Genomic DNA, 20,514 nt, shown 5'->3' with positions numbered 1-20,514 from the left:
TTTGATGGCAGATGACTTGGGTTCAAATACTACTATTCAACTTACTATCTTTGGACAAGTTATCTAACCCATTTTGGTATTTTCCCATCTGTAAAATGGGTATAATAAAACCCACCCTAGAGCGGTCTCATAAAAATTAAGTGATATGATGTTTCAAATGCCCCAGGAAGGAAGGAAGTGAGGTTTCAAGAGAATCCATCTTGTTTCTCCTCATGAAAAGAAGTAGTGATGTGGGTGATCCATAACAGTGGTCTTAAAACTGGGGGATATGCCATAGGTAGTGGCAGAGGAATGGTCTCTGGATCTTCCGTTTCCGCAGGCATATGAGTTGAGCTGCCTGAGAACGCATCTCTGTGATGGTACCTGCCGTTCTCATTTTGTACCTGCTTTGCATTATCTCTTCCACTTCACAGAAAAGCGCACACCGTTCCCAGTTTGAGTCTTCTGTGAAACCACATCTTCAGCGCACAAGACTAGCACAGTTTAAAACACTGGGCTTGGAACTTCCCTGGTGGTCCAGAGATTAAGACTCCGAGCTCCCAGTGCAGGGAGCCTCTGGTTAGATCCCTGGTCAGGGAACTAGATTGCATGTGCTGCACCTAAGATTCTGCATGCTGCAACGAAGATCGCAGATCCCACATGCCGCCACCAAGACCTGGCTCAGCCAAATAAATAATTACTAAAAAGTAAAACAAAATACCGGGCTCGAAGAAGCCTCTTTTAAACATCCCCTGGAGCTTCTTGCCTTCTCTCTATACGTACTTCTTTCAAGGGCAGAGTATGACACTAGAAATGGGGTCTTTTGCCCAGTCGTGGGATTTTCCTAATTCAGATGTCTGTAGGTGGTCAGCAACAGGGGTACCATTTTCTTGTGAACACCCTTCCCTTTTCCATTCTCCAACCATCATCAAAGTATATATTGCTCCTCAAGGAATGTTTATGAGAACAAAGCAGGGAGGCATCTGCAAGAAACACCACAGGCCAGGCGTCTTGTTGTATCCGGGCTGTAAACTTAGCATCAAGCTCCGTGGCTTACACATTAACACAAAATAGAATTACAGTTTTCAAGATTTGTCAGAAAGAAAACATCTACTGAGAAATACTCTTCTCTGAAGTACACTTGTCTCCATTTCACCTATCCAGAAAGGAGAAGAGCTTGGCAAGGCCTCAGTTGCAGATCGCAATGAGGGCGAGTGTGTGTGTGTGTGTGTATGTGTGTGTGTGTGTGTGTGTAAAGTTTTGTTTATTTTCTTCAAATCAGTGTTCCCTCTTGATGTAGAAAGACCATGCACTATAGGAAAGTTAATGCTTTATATTTTCTCATTCATTTGGAAGACACTTGCATTAACTTTTGCAAAAAGATATCATTTGATATTCCAAACCCATATTCATTTTTATTACCTCAGTGTGTTTTGCTTGCTGGTATGCATCAGCCTCTTTGCTAGTTGTTTGTTTCTCTGTGTTCTCATTAGTTTTAAATTAACTGTATGCAGATATGTGGTCAATAACTTTTCTTTTTGTAGTTAATTTCTATCCAGTTCTGTTCATTCTGTTAAATAACTTCCCACTCACCAAAATGTAAAGTAACTGGGGGAGAAAAAACCACTTTCACTCAAGAGGCATACCTTCTTTCTACAATTTTACTGTTCAATGATGATTTTTCAAAATTTGTAATACATATTTGTTGTTTTGATTAGCTGTATAGTAACAATAATTACAATCAACATGTAATCCACATGAAATTTTTTTAAGTGCTCAGAATATTTTGGTCAAAGGATATTCTTTTAAAATTATCATTTATATATTGTATATTTTTATTTCAGAGAAGTATGTTGGATAATAAATGAGTATCTTTCAGATATGGACACATGTCACATTAGAATAAAATTCTGTGGGGTGAGTAGATTTAATACTCAAGTTCAAAGAGTAAAAAGAAACCATTTGAGAGTTCTGTTTGTTCATTTTTAAGAAATAAATATTGTGGATATCAAAATAATTTTATTATTTAAATTCCACTGGATACTTTTAAAACTGTGTGACAGTTTTATTTTAAAATGCCAAAACATACACCGTGCCATTATTACATGTGCAACTATTTAAGCTTCTCTGTGAGAGCACATCTTTTGTGTCAACTTAAAAATACGCGAGGAGACTAAGCTTTTTGCATGGCTCTTGGCACCAGCAAATTTACCTGCTAGCCTGACACACCCTGGATAATCTCCAGGAAGACAAAGCGCTGTTGCTTGTACTGAAGCAGGATTCACTTTATATTTATACATGGTTCATTATATATGCACCATTGAAATAAAGTAGATGCTTCACTACCATTTCACCAGAAACTCGTTAAGAAGAAATGGGTTATTCTGAAGAAAAAACGGTTTAGGTTAGATGTGATGAATTGTTTTCTTTGCGCTGAGGGCTTCAGACGCTGAGATGGGTTATCAAGGATCCATTGTATTTTGTCATCATTTTTTTCAAGATATAAAACCTGTCTAAAAGTCCTAGGCTATTTTTTCAAATGACTCTTTTATCTGCTTCCTTCCAATAAGCACATTCAGCTGTCATATGTTAGCCTTCACGAGGCTGATGTAAGTCTCAAATTGAAAAACATGGATGTGCTATGAAATGGGAGCTGTATTCCTATCTAGCATTGAGGCCCTCTTTCTCCACCACTCCACCCTTTGGTGTGGACAATGAAAATCCTAACCCTAAAAAAAGCAAATAGTATAAATTCAGGTTGTCCATCTTTGGCTAAAAATAGCACATTCTTTGCTGCTTGTGTTACAAACTGCAGGATGAATTTCAGTGAGTTTCAAATGTTACGTTAATCATACTGATGCTTGTCTCTATGTTTAAGCACAGGTGAGGCTACACTGGGAAAATGAGAGTAGTTCAGTGATTAAACAAAGTTGCATAAGTGTCATAGGCAGATTTGTATTTTTTTTTTCTCCCAGAAGATATTTACTGTAAATTATTTTTTGTGCTTTGGAATAAAAAATATTTTGTAATTATATTCAAAATGTGTGTGTGTGTGTGTGTGTGTGTATATATATATATATATATGCTCAAAATTTCTAGTGCTAGGCACTCCAGCAGGAGGAATAATTGGATACTTTGCTGAGAATCTTATAGTCTGCTTTTGTGATCTATCTTCTATTACAGTATAAACAGTAGAAATTTGATGGATATTTATTTTTCATTTCAGTGAAGAATAGGAATAGTTAAGGGGAAAGTTACTTTTTCTTATTTCCTATAAAGGGACAAAAATTCTACAATATCAATAAAATTTAATAAATACCTGGGAATAACCTTTATAGGAAATGAGTAGAGTATGAAGAAAAATAGAAAACCTCACCGAGAGATATAAGGGTGAATTCTAGATAGGAAATCTAAACAACCATAAGGCTTGACAAAGTATACGAAATAATTGTTTTCAAGATACTGGGCCTCAGGCAACCGAAGGTGTGATACCTGAGAGATGGAAAACCAGCAAGGTGAGCCCTCTGATTGCCCGACTCGCCGCCCTGAGAGAATTTCCAGGCTGTGGCACAGAGAGGGAGAACACAGGTGAAGCCAGGAGGCACCGACCCCTGAGGTGAGGGGGGCCGAGAATTGAGAGAGATCAAGGCAGAGGACTGGAGTGGGGAGAGCCAAGCAGAGAGAGAGAGAACTCTGGAGATCTGCAGAGGTTCTTTTTCTGAGTATTTAGCAGATTATTCGCCAGCACATTCATGTAAGGAGACTGCCCAAGTCCAATAAACCAAGTACCCAAGAAGTGGAGGCAGTCGTTCCCAGGCTCACACAGGGCTGGGTTGAGTGCCTTTTCTCAGCAGCCAAACTGAAAAACCTCAAAATTCATGGCATTATTGGATAGGGTAACAGAAGGCTCTTGGGTCTGTAGTGGGGAGTTACTAACCCTGGACCAACTACGGCTCTGGTCCTGCCTGCTGCTGCTAAGTCACTTCAGTCGTGTCCGACTCTGGGCAACCCCAGAGACGGCAGCCCACCAGGCTCCCCCGTCCCTGGGACTCTCCAGGCAAGAACACTGGAGTGGGTTGCCATTTCCTTCTCCAATGCATCAAAGTGAAAAGTTAAAGTGAAGTCGCTCAGTCATGTCCAACCCTCAGCGACCCCATGGACTGCAGCCTACCAGGCTCCTCCGTCCATGGGATTTTCCAGGCAAGAGTACTGGAGTGGGGTGCCATTGCCTTCTCCGCTGGTCCTGCCTGAGGAATCTTAAAAGACCAGAAAGGATCAAACTGTTTCTAAGTATCTTTGCGGCAGTGGTGCACAAAGCTCAGGAATATTTATAGGAATACAAAAATAGTACCAAATACAATACCATCACAAAACAGGGTAAAATTCACAGTGTCTGGAATCCAGTCAGAGATTATTAGGGATGTAAAGAGGCAGGAAAGCATGATCCAAAATGAGAAAAATCAATCAACCAAAACCAAACCAAAGGTGACACAGATGTTAGAATTAGCAGAGTGGTATTGAAACACGATAACTGTATTCCATGTGATCAAAGTAGAGACATGAAAGATATTAAAAGGCAGAAGATATTTCTCAGGATGAAGCCCATAACATCTGAGATGAAAAGCACAATGGGTGAGACTCTCAGCAGATTAGACATTGCAGAAGAATATATTAGTAAACTTAAAAACATACCGATATAATGGGCTTCCCAGGTAGCTCAGCTGATAAAGAATCCACCTGCGATGCAGGAGACCCGGGTTCGACTCCTGGGTCGGGAAGTTCACCTGGAGAAGGGGTAGGCTACCCGCTCCAAAATATTCATAAACTTAAAAATAGAGCAATGCAACTACTCAAGATGAAAGGCAGGGACTTCCCTGGCAGTCCAGTGGCTAAAATTCTGTGTTTCTGATGCACGGGATGCAGGTTTGATCACTGGTCAGGGAACTAAGATCTATGTGCTGTGCAGCTTGGTCAAAAACAAATAAATAAAAACGAAAGGAAAAATAAATGAACACAATGAAAAGACCATTAGTGAATTACAGGACAACTTCACATGGCCTAATATATGTATGAGTTGAATCCCAAAGACAGGGGTGGTAAAGTATTTGAATAAATAATATTAAGAAATGTTTGCATTTGATGAAAACTACAAACTCATCAATGCAAGAAACTGAGCAGGTCCCAATAATGGAGTTACTAGCCAGTATAATAAGAAAAAGAAAAAGCATCTAGATTGTAAGAGGATATGTAAAAATGTCTTATTGAAGGTTACGTGATTGTAGAAAATGTGATATTGTCTTTAAAAAACTGCTAAAATTCACATGTGTTTAGCAGTGTTATAGGATACTAGATGTGGAGAAGGCAATGGCACTCACTCCAGTACTCTTGCCTGGAGAATCCCATGGGCGGAGGAACCTGGTGGGCTGCAGTCCACGGGGTGGTGAAGAGTCGGACACGACTGAGCGACTTCACTTTCACTTTTCACTTTGATGCATTGGAGAAGGAAATGGCAACCCACTCCAGTATTCTTGCCTGGAGAATCCGAGGGACGGGGGAGCTTGATGGGCTACCATCTATGGGGTCGCACAGAGTCAGACACGACTGAAGTGACTTAGAAGCAGCAGAAGCAGCAGGATACTAGATGAGCATGTGAAAGTGAAAGTCGCTCAGTCGTGTCCGACTCTTTGCAACCCCATGGAATACACAGTCCATGGAATTCTCCAGGCCAGAATACTGGAGTGGGTGGCTTTTCCCTTCTCCAGGGGATCTTCCCAACCCAGGGATCGAACCCAGGTCTCCTGCATTGCAGGCAGATTCTTTACCACCAGAGCCACCAGGGAAGCCCAAGAATACTGGAGTGGGTACACTGTCCCTTCTCCAGTGGATCTTCCTGATCCAGGAATCGAACCAGGGTCTCCTGCATTGCAGGTGGATTCTTTACCAACTGAGCTATCAGAGAAGTTATAGATGACCATACAAGTCACTTATATTTTTGTATACTAGAAAAGAATAATCTGCAATTTATTAAGATTTATGATTTTTATAAAATATATAAAATTTATTTTGTAAAATAAAAACAAAAATATTTTTTTAAATATCTTCAAAAATCTTAGAGATGAATATGACAAGGTGTTTGCAAGATTTTTATACTAAAAACTATAAAGCATTGCCTAAGTTTCCTAAAAGAAGACCCAAATAAAAGGACAGATATGCCATGTCCATGTGTCTAAAAACTTAGTATTGCTGCCATGTCAGACTCTCCCAGGTTGATTGATTGCTTGGCCGTACCCTTTAGGCTTAACACCCCGAGACAGCACTTCATCACTAAGTCATGAGTTAGACTCCTCTACCTGTTTTTTATTTTCAGTTCAGTTCTGTCTCTCAGTCATGTCTGACTCTGTGACCCCATGGACTGCAGCACACCAGGCTTCCCTGTCCATCACCAACTCCCAGAGTTTACTCAAACTCATGCCCATTGAGTCAGTGATGCCATACAACCATCTCATCCTCTGTCGTCCTTCTCCTCCCACCTTCAGGCTTTCCCAGCATCAGGGTCTTTCAAATAAATCAGTTCCTCTCATCAGGTGGCCAAAATATTGGAGTTTCAGCTTCAACATAAGTCCTTCCAACGAATATTTAGGACTGATTTCCTTTAGGGTTGACTGATTGGATCTCCATGCAGTCCAAGGGACTCTCAAGAGTCTTCTCCAACACCACGGTTCAAAAGCATCAGTTCCTCAGTGCTCAGCTTTCTTTGTAGTTCAACTCTCACATCCATACCTGACTACTGGAAAAACCATAGCTTTGAATAGATGGACCTTTGTTGGCAAAGTAATTTCTGTTTTTTCTTTTTTTTTTTAATTAAATTTTTTTTGAAGGATAATTGCTTTACAGAATTTTGTTGTTTTCTGTCAAACCTCAACATTAGTCAGCCATAAGTATACACACATCCCCTCCCTTTTGAACCTCCCTCCCTTCTCTCTCCCCATCCCACCCATCTAGGTTGACACAGAGCCCCAGTTTGAGTTTTCTGAGTTACACAGAAAATTCCTGTTGGCTATCTATTTTAATGTGGTAATGTAAGTTTCCAAGTTACCCTTTCCATACATCTCCCCTCCCCTCCCCTCTCCCCAGTCCATGAGGCTATTCTGTTTCTCCACCACTGCCCTGTGAATAAGCTCTCAGTGCCATTCATCTAGATTCCGTATACATGTGTTAGAATACGATATTTATCTTTCTCCTTCTGACTCACTTCACTCTGTATAATAGGTTCTGTGTTGTCTCTGCTTTTTAATATGCTGTCTAGGTTGGTCATTGCTTTTCTTCCAAGGAGCAAGCGTCTTTTAAATTCATGGTTGCCATCACCATCTGCAGTGATTTTGGAGCCCAAGAAAATAAAGTCTATCACTGTTTCCATTGTTTCCCCATCTATTTCCCATGAAGTGATGGGACCAGATGCCATGATCTTAGTTTTCTGAATGTTGAGTTTTAAGCCAACTTTTTCACTCTCTTCTTTCACTTGCATCAAGAGGCTCTTTAGTTCTTCTTCGATTTCTGCCATAAGGGTGGTGTCATCTGCATATCAGAGGTTATTGATATTTCTCCCGGCAATCTTGATTCCAGCTTGTGCTTCATCCAGCCTGGCATTTCTCATGATGTACTCTGCATAGAAGTTAAATAAGCAGGGTGACAATATACAGCTTTGACATACTCCTTTTCCTATTTGGAACCAGTCTGTTGTTCCATGTCCAGTTCTAACTGGTTGCTTCTTGACCCGCATACAGATTTCTCAGGAGGCAGGTCAGGTAGTCTGATATTCCCATCTCTTTCAGAATTTTCCACAGTTTTTTGTGATCCACACAGTCAAATGCTTCGGCATAGTCAATAAAGCAGAAATAGATGTTTTTCTGGAACTCTCTTGCTTTTTCCATGATCCAGAGGATGTTGGCAATTTGATCTCTGGTTCCTCTGCCTTTTCTAAAACCAGCTTGAACATCTGGAAGTTCACTGTTCATGTATTGTTGAAGCCTGGCTTGGAGAATTTTGAGCATTGCTTTGCTAGTGTGTGAGATGAGCACAATTGTGCAGTAGTTTGAACAATCTTTGGCATTGCCTTTCTTTGGGATTGGAATGAAAACTGACTTTTTCCAGTCTTGTGGCCACTGTTGAGTTTTCCAAATTTGCTGGCATATTGAGTGCAGCACTTTCACACCATCATCTTTTAAGATTTGAAATAGCTCAGCTGGAATTCCATCACTTCCACTAGCTTTGTTCATAGTGATGCTTCCTAAGGCCCACTTGACTTTGCATTCCAGGATGTCTGGCTCTAGGTGAGTGATCACACCATCGTGGTTATCTGGGTTGTGAAGATCTTTTTTGTATAATTCTACTATGTATTCTTGCCACCTCTTCTTAATATCTTCTGCTTCTGTTAGGTATATACCATTTCTGTCCTTTATTGTGCCTATCTTTGCATGAAATGTTCCCTTGGTATTTATAATTTTCTTGAAGAAATCTCTAGTCTTTCCCATTCTATTATTTTCCTCTATTTGTTTGCATTGATCACTGAGGAAGGCTCTCTTATCTCTCCTTGCTATTCTTTGGAACTCTGCATTCAAATGGGTATATCTTTCCTTTTCTCTTTTGCCTTTCACTTCTCTTCTTTTCTCAACTATTTGTAAGGCTTCCTCAGACAACCATTTTGCCTTTTTGCATTTCTTTTTCTTGGGGATGGTCTTGATCACTGCCTGTTGTACAGTGTCACGAACCTCCGTCTGTAGTTCTTCAGGCACTCTATTTGATCTAATCCCTTGAATCTATTTGTCACTTCCACTGTATAATCATAAGGTATTTGATTTAGGTCATACCTGAATAAGACGCTTACTCCTTGGAAGGAAAGTTATGACCAACCTAGATAGCATATTCAAAAGCAGAGAAATTCCTTTGCCAACAAAGGTTCGTCTAGTCAAGGCTATGGTTTTTCCTGTGGTCATGTATGGATGTGAGAGTTGGACTGTGAAGAAGGCTGAGTGCCGAAGAATTGATGCTTTTGAACTGTGGTGTTGGAGAAGACTCTTGAGAGTCCCTTGGACTGCAAGGACATCCAACCAGTCCATTTTAAAGGAGATCAGCCCTGGGATTTCTTTGGAAGGAATGATGCTAAAGCTGAAACTCCAGTACTTTGGCCACCTGATGCAAAGAGTTGACTCGTTGTAAAAGACCCTGATGCTGGGAGGGATTGGGGGCAAGAGGAGAAGGGGAAGACAGAGGATGAGATGGCTGGATGGCATCACTGACTCGATGGACATGAGTCTGAGTCAACTCCGGGAGTTGGTGATGGACAAGGAGGCCTGGCGTGCTGCGATTCATGGGGTCACAAAGAGTCGGACACGACTGAGCGACTGATCTGATCTGATCTGAATGGGCTAGTGGTTTTCCCTACTTTCTTTAATATAAGTCTGAATTTGTCATTAAGGAGTTCATGATCTGAGCCACAGTCAGCTCCTGGTCTTGTTTTTGCTGACCGTATAGAGGACTGCGGAAACAGACTCTTCGAAGGCAGAAACAAAACATTGTATTGCACCAGGACACAGGAGAAAGGAGCAGTAACCCCACAACAGACTGACCCTGACTTGCCTATGAGTGTCCAGGAGTCTCCGGTGGAGCTGTGGGTCAGCAGTGGCCTGCTGCAGGGTCAGGGCACTGAGTGCAGCAGTCGTGCATGGGACCTTTTGAAGGCAGTCTCCATTATCTTTCTTACCTCCACCATAGTTTGGCCTCAGGTCAAACAACAGGGAGGGAACACAGCCCCACCCATCAATAGAAAATTGGATTAAAGATTTACTGAGCATGGCCTCGCCCATCAGAACAAGACCCAGTTTCCCTCTCAGTCAGTCTCTCCTATCAGGAAGCTTCCATAGGCCTCTTGTCCTTCTCCATCAAAGGGCCAACAGAATGAAAACCACAATCACAGCAAACTAACCAAACTGGTCACATGGACCACAGCCTTGTCTAACTCAATGAAACTATGAGCCATGCTGTGTAGGGCCACCTAAGATAGACGGGTCATGGTGTAGAGTTCTGACAAAACATGGTCCACTGGAGAAGGGAATGGCAAACCACTTCAGTATTCTTGCCTTGAGAACCCCGTGAATAGTATGAAAAAGCAAAAAGATAGGACATTGAAAGATGAACTCCCCCGGTTGGTAGGTGCCCAATATGCTACTGGAGATCAGTGGAGAAATAACTCCAGAGGAATGAAGAGGGAGCCAAAGCAAAAAACAACACCCAGTTGTGGATGTGACAGGTGATGGAAGTAAAGTCCGATGCTGTAAAGAGCAATACTGCATAGGAACCTAGACGGTTAGGTCCATGAATCAAGGCAAATTGGAAGTGGTCAAATAGGAGATGGTTAAGAGTGAACATCAGCATTTTAGGAATCAGCGAACTAAGATTGACTGGAATGGGTGAATTTAACTCAGATGACTGTTGTATCTACTACTGTGGGCAGGAATCCCTTAGAAGAAATGGAGTAGCCATCATAGTCAACAAAAGAGTCCGAAATGCAGTACTTGGATGCAATCTCAAAAACAACAGAATGATCTCTGTTTGTTTCCAAGGCAAACCATTCAATATCACAGTAATCCAAGTCTATGCCCCGAGCAGTAATGCTATAGAAGCTGAAGTTGAATGGTTCTATGAAGACCTACAAGACCTTCTAGAACTAACACCAAAAAAATATGTCCTTTTCATTACAGAGGACTGGAATGCAAAAGTAGGAAGTCAAGAGCTACCTGGAGTAACAGGCAAATTTGGCCTTGGAGTGCAAATCTAAGCAGGGCAAAGGCTAACAGAGTCTTTTGTTTTTAATCTGCTGGGTCCCCTACTCATCGTCCGTTTTCTTAAGTGAAACATAACCAGTTGGTTTTGTCACCAACCAGCCAAACTGAGGGTCACCCCCCCCCCACCCCCCGCATTTTCCCACAGAGGGCCGAGTCCCCAGGTTGTTCAGCTTCCCAACCTTGTTTCTGGTCATTCCTCCTGGTTCACTGTCCTGTGTGAGCTGCCCAGCTCACAACAACTACAGTGGGTTGTGGTTTGGTTCAGATGAATGAACTAGTCTTGCCCACTCTGACTAAAGTAAACAGAACCCCTTATAATCCGAAACTCTTAACGCTTGGGGTAGCTTTCTTATTTCCTGGAGCCCAAGATGTGAATGGCTGGGCACTAGGTGTAAAGCTTTCAGCCTAATTTTGGCCTTTCTTCTATATTACAAAGCTATATTTAAAGCCCTGGAATTAATAAATGAAATTCTCATTCCTAAGGCATCAGGTCCTTTTGTCAATTTGTTTATAAGGAAGGGGAAGATAAACTCTGGCAGGGAAAAGTAGGCAGACTATTCTCATCTCATTCCTAGTAGAGTGTCCCATGCTGGGTTCCTAGGCTTTCGTGGTGTGAGTCTGTGCTGTCTTGTTTGATCTTGATCTCTATTATTAATTGTGCATCACAAGGCTTATATTCCTCCTACCCAGTTGTGTATTGTTTATATGTATTTCTGATTTTAATTGACTATCTTTTCAACTCCGTGTGGTCATAGCAGATATGATTCTTTCCAGAGAATTTCTGAAGCAAAATTATCATTGAACTTTTAAAAGTTCTTATTGGAGATGATTTGGATTTAGACAATTAATCCCGTTTGCCTCGTTTATCTAATCATCATTGTCAAATCTAAGAACTTTAACCAGAATGACCAAACAAGTGTGTACATAATTGTCGACAAATGCTTCCAACAAGACAAGTGAAAGCTTTTTAATTTGTTTCTAATTCACTTATGCTAATATTATAACACTTAATAGCCTAGGTTCTCTTTCCATTGTGTTTGGTGTGGATCAATTTGACTGTGTAGGAACTGACATTTCTCCTCATATTTTAGCCCTTCATATAACGGTCTTAGATTTTTTAATGTCTCTGGAGTACCTGGCAAAATAAAGAATTAAGTAAACAGATGGAATAAAGGATATTTAGCTCTAAAAAAACCCAAGGTCTTTCACAAAGATTTCTGAGGCTCTGTTCTTCCTCATTTGAGAGGTGTTTTCTCCTAATCACATATCTGACAATATTTTCAGACATGTGTCTGTATTTCCCAGAATGTGAATTTCTGTTTTTCTGTCCCTTGTTTGATGACTGAAGCTAGGAATGGATGAAGAATGAGTGATCCCAAAACAATGTTCCCATTAGAGAAAATCACAAAAACCACAATCCCAGAAGAAGATATTTTGAAACTTTTCAGTGTTAACTCTTGAAATCTTGAATTGGTTTTTATACGTGAATACACAGTTCACATGTAGTTACTGGTCTGTGGATACTCAGCATCCACTTGTTCTCTGGAGTGCTTGTAGTCCCCAGATTTATGTTCTCAAACAGTACAACAGACACATAGGTGCTTCCTAGCCCAATCCCAGAAGGGACCTGTTTGTTGCCTCTTTCAACTTAATACAAGTTTTTAAGTAAATAAAATTCAGATTAGAGAACTTTTGAGGATATAATGGTCCCGTTGACTAACTTCCATCTTTATTATACTGTTTACTTTAACTTCATACCGATTAACTCTTGAAAGGAATTCAAAATGTAACCCTTAATGTGTAGGACATATTAGTGAGCTGGACAATGCTTCAAAATTCTGGGTCCATCTCTTTCTTAACAAATTTCAGTCTGGATTTTTCATTTCACTATTTACTTGAGGAAAAAATCAACTATAGACTCATTCCACTTTTGACTGTTGCTGTGTTTTAAAGTTTCAAATAAGAAATTTTAAAAAATGAAATTGAAAATACAATTATTTGTCATCTTGTTTCCAAAAATAGAATTGAGTTAGTTCCAAGAAGGATATAAACAGCTTAGTTTTGTATTTTTTTTTTTTTCTTAACACTTTAAAGAATGAAGGACTTCCCTGGTGGTCTAGTGGCTAAGACTTTGCACTCCCAGTGCAGGGGGCCCAGGTTCAAAGCCTGGTCAGAGAACTAGACCCCACATGGTGCAACTGGAAGTTCTCATGCCTCAACTAAGGATCCCACTGATGCAATGAAGACCCAAAGCAACCAAATAAATAAAAATAAATATTAAAAAAAATAAGGCTAGACTTTGGGCCCAAATAGGAAAGTTTATTATAGAACTTGGTTCTTTATTTTCATGGAAAATAGATATTTCCATACCAGTGTGAAAAAACTAAAGTTGTGGGGAATAGTCTTGTCTGTGGTGGCATAAAATGAATGTAGGCCCCCCAAAAAGAAAAATAAAAACATATCTAATTTAAATGGGTATGAAAAATCGTTCTTGTGGATTGAGTTACGTCCCTTGCCATTAGAGGGAGAAGTATGGCTTTTCTTTTCTACAAGGAGGATGTAATTTTGTTATTCTGAACTTGATAGGTTTCTGTAGACCTGTGTGCTTAGAGCATCTAACTCTTGTTGGGAATAACTGTTCAGCAGCAACTGTGCTGAAACAGACAGTATTTTGTCAGATACTTTCTAAAATTTGAGTGGCTCTTGTTAGGGATACTCCTCATTATATGTTAATTAGTCTCAGTTTCTTGGGCACTATTTACCACTTAATGATTCTTAGTGGTTAGCCAGGAAGCCATGATTTTTTAAAAAGAGATTATTCAGTGAGGCATTATTGAGGTTTTTCTGTGACCATTATGAGTACCTAGTAACTTAAGATGTTTTTTCAACCAAAATTATGTCAGCTACATTCTGGGGAGTTCCAGGACAAGCCAATCAAACCCTCTCTGAAATACAGGAAGTTTTTACCTGGTCATTGGGTTGCTGTCACAGTCTCAGGGCTGGCTTGACACTAGGCAAGAACAGAGGGAAGTGGGCCCACCAGAGCCAAATCACCCCCATAGCCAGCCCCATCGGGTCCTGCTGCTGCTGGTACTGCTGGACCCTGGTTTCACCCTGATTGGCACTGGACACCTGCCCCACTCCCCTGACCCAGGGCTCCTTTGGGCCCTGCTGCTGTGCTATTGGATAGATGCTCTTTTAGCCCTGCTCCTGTGTCACCAGTCCCAGATCTAAATGTCCAGACTGTGTGTGTTCAGGGACCATGCACGATCTCATTCCTGTGCCCTGTTAATGGAAGGGTTTGCCTCTACCAGGACTCAGAGCAAAGGATTCTCCAAACACAGGAACACGGTGCAGACCCTGGGCAGACCGTGTCAGCCATCCTTTCCAGGTAGGGCTGGTCGAGCAATCGTTAGGACTGAACTGGACCTAGAACTGCTTCCTAGAGGAAGTCTAGGTTGTCGCTGTTGCCCATTTCGAATGGCAGTTCAGAGCTGAGGTATTCTACGTACCAGAAAGAACATTTAAACCCATGGGTTTGTTGTGATTTTGTGTTCGATTTTCTTTAATTTGCTCCTCCTGATAATGAACTGGCCCTGGAAAAGGTTCTGTTGGTCTGGTAGGTTCTGCCGTGAAACAGTGAATACAAATGTTCCCTGCTGTGCTTTTTTGAAATGGGAGCAAGCATTTTCTATATTTTAGTGGCATATGGTGCTAAGATTTTATCACGCTTTCTTACAAAGAGTCAGGGAACTTTCTTTGCTTAAAAGTGTATGTTTGTAAACAATAGGCTTGCGCTGAATATTCCCATCTGTTGGATGAACATAATTTGTGTAGGAATTCCTGTATTAGGTGGAATACTTTGCAACTTTTTTGTATATTTCTTTTCCCTGGTGAGACATTAGACTAAGAGACAGTACAAAGCAGCATATGCCTAATATTCAGTTTTGTGTCTGCTTCTCCCTGTTTGAAAGCAGTGCTGTTTTTGTGTATTAGTACATAGGATTACTATAGAAATTAGTAAGAATATAAAAGCTATTCAGGGTATTCCAAAAATACAAAATATTAATAACAATCATATAAATGTGGTTAAGTTGCAATCATGAAACTGTTCTTGTATTTTTTCAAATATGTACTCCAGTAACTTCTGTTATTTCTTTTCCAAAAACTTTTCTTGATTTTGTTTTAACCTAATCTCAAAACTCCTCCTTATTATAATCACAGTATATAATAATCAAAAGTGCTCATTCTTCTAGTCTTGATTTGTAATTTAAATAAATGGCATTGACTCTTTGTGTTCAGTTTGGTATTGTTCTGATTGTCTTCACTAATTAATTTTCTGTTTGAGAAGAACCATTCTTCAGTATAGAATAAAATTTTGAAGACTAAGGCTCAGCAGTATTTTTTCATAAAATATTTTATTAATCTTGCCATAAGATCTCATGATGGTTATCAGGGGGCAAACACACTTTGATTAATATTTGCTTAATACTGAATTACCTGTATTGTCCAAACATTTTATTCACTTAAAAATTATGCCTATCAGTTCCTTTTTCTGGGTGACTAATTGGACATACTTGAGTAAAAAGATGAGCAATTAGTTGAATATAAGTGATTTCAAGGTATGTGTAGGAACTGAGCAAATAGAGCACATGTTACTTGGTGCCTTTTACCTGATAATTATTTTTTTTTTTTACATTTCTCTGATTATACTTTGTAAGAGGAAGTATTTTTAAGTTGACGATACCTGTTACTAGATAACTAGGTATCTATTAGCAGAGCATTTGTTAGAAAAGGATAGCATCATGGTGTCTTCTTTTTTTGGGAAAGTAGGCGCCTATTTGACTGGGTTCAGGCTCTCTTTTTCCTTCTTAGGATAGCACCCTTCCATGTGTAATAAGTATCCAGAACTCAAGTCTTGATTCTTGAACATAGCTTAGAAACCTATTAAATGTGCTCTCCTAGGTAGCATGAGAGGTTTGAGCTCTGGAGCTGCTCACCTCAAGTGGTCCCCCTTGTGTCTCCTGCTTGTTTATGGAATTAAAAACATCTTGGGTTACAGGGGGCTCAAAGCCAGTGCTCCGAGGGATGGGAGGGGAGGGGAGGGGAGGGGAGGAGGAAGGGAGGCTCAAAAGGCAGTGGACATGCTTACAGGGAGCTCAAAGCCAGTGCTCGGAGACCACCTAGAAGGGCAGGATGGGAGGGGAGGGGAGGACGGAGGGGGGTGCAAAAGGGAGGGGACATGTGTATACCTATGGCTAACTCATGTTGATGTATGGCAGAAACCAACATAATATTGTAAAGCAATTATCCTCCTAGCAAAAAAAAAAAAAAAAAAAAAATCCCTGAATTATAAAAAAAACAGGGCTTTTATGGAGACCATATCTTCTAACTACCTTTCCCCCCCCCCTGTAATATTTACTGACCTTTTTAGAAAGGCATTTGATTTGAGGAATGGTTATTTATAATCATAGGAATGGAAAATACAAATAAAATAACCTTTTAGTCAATCAGGAAAGATTTTAAAGTTAATATCAGGCCATATGTGTAGAAGAAAGGCAGGTGTGTGGAGTGAATGTTGCTCAAAGGCTCTGCTCTTTGCGGGGAGCAGAGCTGTGTCCTGGTGTCCCTCTCGCTTCGCCTGAATGAGGCCTGTGTCTCATCCCACGTTGTCTGAACTTTGATGCAGGAGCACATAACTGTTGCAGTTCTAGAAAGAATTTTTAGAAATTCTAAGAAAGGGAATTATAAAAAAAAAATCAAAAGGCCTAGTTTAAGTGGAATGCTTTTCAGCTTTTTAACAGTTATCTTTCATTGAGGCCATTTTGAGTGATGTGTCTACATGATGGCACGGGGTACCATGGTGAACAAGACGGGCCCATGGGGTATGGGGTAGTCACAGCCTAGTTGGAGAGACAAACAGCCATTACATAACCTCACAGATAAACTGCGGTTGCAGTGAGCATGTTGGTCAGCAAAGGGGTGCATAGATATTAGTTTACCAAAATTAAAATATTTTTGCTGCTAGATACCAAAATATACTAGATTGGATGCCAAGGCTGGCTGTGTAGTTATACAACCATTAACACTGCTTTTTGCTGTTTGGCAGGTACGTTATTCCATCTTTGCAAAGGCTGGATGCCGGGTTTTACCGCTGCATTGTTCGGAACAGAATGGGAGCACTCTTGCAAAGAAGATCGGAAGTTCAAGTCGCATGTATGTGCACAGTGAAAACATCTACAAATGTTAAACAAAACAGTGTCTGTGGGCACGCTAATCAAAATCACCTTTGACCATGGTGGGAATTGAGTTTCTATCTCGGGTTCTATTTGGAAGAGGATAATTGCTAAAATTGGTTGAGAGATAAGTAAATACCGAATGCAGCTGGTCCGACGATGATGGTGGGGCTGGTGAGGTGAATGCCACTTCTTTCAATTCAGGAGATAAGGCCCTGTGGAGGATAGGAAAAATGAGCAAGATGCCTTCTGCTTTATGAATTAGCTGCTCTCAGCTTTTGTTATATTTAGATTCAAATGTTTTTAAAATAAAAAAGTTAAACTCAGATAAAATTTTGTCTGTTCATAACCAGTTCTCTCCAATGATGATTTGTTTAGAAATCCTTCAACTGCCCAAGTCCATGGATAGCATGTCTCAATTGTGGAGTGAGTTAATAATTCTCTGCTGGGCAGACCATTTTGGAGAATGAAACTTTTAAAAGTAACCAGAGGGGATATCAGAAGGCAGGGACTGGAATTTTGGTGTAGTGTTTAGCAGAATGGTGGAGAGGGGAGTTGGCCAATTCAAAGCATTTAATACTTCAGTATTAATATTTAGTATTAATACTTTAGTCCAAAATCTGTGACGGGTGGGTCCATGTAAAGTGGCCGGTAGGCTTTATTATATTCTGAATTTATGACCAAAATGTCTCTTTATTTAAAAGAAAGCAAAAAGTGTTGTCATTTTAAATTGCATATTAATGCATCATAGTAGATTTTAGAGAATTCTAAAGAGCTCCTAAATTGGGTCATGTCAACCAATGATGAAGGTATTTTCTCACTTGTCATTTTGACCCCAGTTAAGGCTTGCAGTTTTCAGTGTTACTGTATAAAATAAAATAATTTCTAGTTATTCTACTTTTCCCCTGTAATTACTAGTGACTGTGTACGGTGCTGATGCTATACGTGTTTAGTTTTAATTACTAGGAAGGCTTCATTTTTCTGAATTGTGGTGGTGAAGCCACTCAACTAAACCTGTCTGCAGAATAATTCAGAACTTTTATTCAATTGAATAATTGAAAACAATTCATAAATAAAAAATTAAGGTCAGTACTCAAAATATATTTGAATAAGCTTAGAATTTATTATAATATATTAAGTACTAGTTTATAAAATTTAATTTTGGGCTTTTTTCTTGCTATCCTTTATCTCTAGGGCTAGACTTTCTTATCTCGAATTTCTCTCTCTCTTTGATAACAAATTTCACTTTAACTGTGAATATCCTAATCCGTTTCATTGTTTCATCTGTTTCCTAGACTATTAAATACTGTTTGCAACATACTAAATACTTTCTTTTGAATCACAAATTCATTGATAATAGAGATCTTTTATAGACTGTTCCAAATATATATGAATTCCATATCCATGTGTATATACATATATCTGTAGCTACTCATAATATGAAAATTTTTCAAACCTTTCAGATGGTACTAATTTTAAAATTGGCCACATATACCCACATTGTAATGTCTGGGTTTTTTCCTGTGATCCTATTTTTTAAATGCTCTAAACCAGTAAGTAGCACAGAGACTGGAACAAAACCTACCTGCCCCAAATGAAGTCAGTAGCATGGGGTTTAGAGAACCCTCCAAAAGTGAACTAATGGTTAAAAAAACACTTCTCCCGGAAGATTGTTTCAGGAAGCAGACACCCCAGAAACAGCGGCGAAGCTGAACAGGGCTACCTGGGCAGAACCGGTGACAGAGGTCTGGGCGGTATCCGAAGGCATTTTCTTAGCGCTTCTGGGCAAATGCTTCATGCAGCAGGAGGATGCTTTCCCACAAAGACGTCAGTATTAAAATCGGTGGCACACGTGTCCTTGTCCTGTTGCAGAAGCAACACAAAGACCACGGAGCTCTGCTGACGCGCGCGTCCTGTGGGCCCTCTGGAGGCTCGCGGCTCCTGCCCTCGCTTCTCCCCGCCCCCAGCCTGCACTCATTGGCAGGAACGGTCCTCTGTGGTCTCACTGCTCCATGAGGGCGACGTCGGCGACTTTGCCATAAAACAGTGTCCATCTTTGACTTCCCTCCCCCTCAGAAAGAGCCTTCTGGAACTTAGAAGTCTGATTTTCCTCTACAGATATGGGAGATTTCACGGATGCAGCCGAGAGACGAGTGGTCTCGGAAGGCCGCGCAGCCGTCCTCAGCTTGCCGCCCATCAGCAGCTGCCCCCGGCCGCAGGTGACGTGGTTCCGAGACGGGCACAAGATTATCCCCAGCAGCAGGATGTAAGTTATTCCAAACCTGCAGTTCGAAACACGTCTCATGACACCGGTCGGTACCACTGTACATATTAAGTGTACCAATTAAGCTTCAGAAAGAGTAACCTGATCTCGCAGACCTACCTCGAGCCTTAATCAAGAGCTATTTTAAGACTGGCTTGGACATTTTTAAGAGGTTTAAGAAAAGCGTCATGTAATGTTATTCTTCAGTATACCACATGCCCTAACTAAAGCGCCCTCACTCACTCTTTATGTTTTTTTCCTTTTCTGAATGCACTTTTTTGAGATGTCATTGTCATCCTGAGTTGTGCTGAGCTCCAAGTACTAATTTAATGAGTTCTCGTATTTACTTACAGAGCTGTAGGGTTTTCCCTCTTTTTACTGAGCCACATTTGATACTACTTTCTCTGACGATAAAACAGTAATTACTGCTTATTTCTCTTTATCCTTTTATCCTACCATGACAGTTTTATTTCCCTTTGTCTAATTAGTGGTTCACCCATCTATTGCAGAGCAGTTGCTTTGTGATTAGATAAGCATTATTTCAAGGTGTTCTTGCCTATCTCCCATTTAAGATATTTATCTAATGCAAGATAGTTTCTGCATTTGGAAGCTTTAAGTGATTAAAAAGAACATTTTGGATATATTTCATAAGTGGGCATTTTGCAATGTAATTTAAAGATAATATACTGAATATAAAGGTTTTGAGGATGGACATTTCTGAAAGGATCATGAAATGCTATAATCTTGGGCTAAATGTCAAATATTTATGCCATCAGATGGTTGCACTCAGAAAAAAAACACAAAAACTGTGAGAAGAAAATGCTTTTATTTTTTTCCCAGAAAGGTTATGTGTAAGAGAATTTGCTGAATGGTTTTTCAAATATGCTTTCTCGCCACTTGACCATCCACTCGGTCCTGTCTTTAAGCCCAGAATCCCCACTCTTCGGCCTGGGCATCAGAGCTCTGTTTGTGCCTGCATAATTCTTAAGCTTATTTAGCAAATGTTTCTTTTTTTTTTTAGCAAATGTTTCTATCCTGGTTATTGAAAACAGGAAAGATACTGAAATATGTAAAAGCCATGATTTAAAATTCTAGTAAAAATATAAATTACCTTGGGAAATGGGATAACGTGTCCTTTTTCTGTATTTTATTGAAACTTGCTTAGGTATCCACCTTTATATTGATTCCAATTATA

The 20,514-nt window shown here is 40.1% G+C and overlaps 1 protein-coding gene across 1 annotated transcript in view; it reads left to right on the top strand.

Annotated features, from left to right (window-relative positions):
- The window catches only part of SDK1 (sidekick cell adhesion molecule 1), a 744,542-nt gene that overhangs the window by 290,740 nt on the left and 433,288 nt on the right, over positions 1-20,514 (top strand). The window contains exons 3-4 of the mRNA XM_055561902.1: positions 16,930-17,036; positions 19,175-19,322. Coding sequence (XP_055417877.1) covers positions 16,930-17,036; positions 19,175-19,322 — 255 coding nt within the window. The remainder of the gene's footprint in view (positions 1-16,929; positions 17,037-19,174; positions 19,323-20,514) is intronic.

This window comes from Bubalus kerabau, chromosome 23 (genome assembly GCF_029407905.1).
Source record: "Bubalus kerabau isolate K-KA32 ecotype Philippines breed swamp buffalo chromosome 23, PCC_UOA_SB_1v2, whole genome shotgun sequence".
NCBI classification, from domain to species: domain Eukaryota; kingdom Metazoa; phylum Chordata; class Mammalia; order Artiodactyla; family Bovidae; genus Bubalus; species Bubalus kerabau.
Note: the sequence above shows the minus strand (reverse complement) of the source record. Positions and strands in the feature narration are given on the sequence as shown.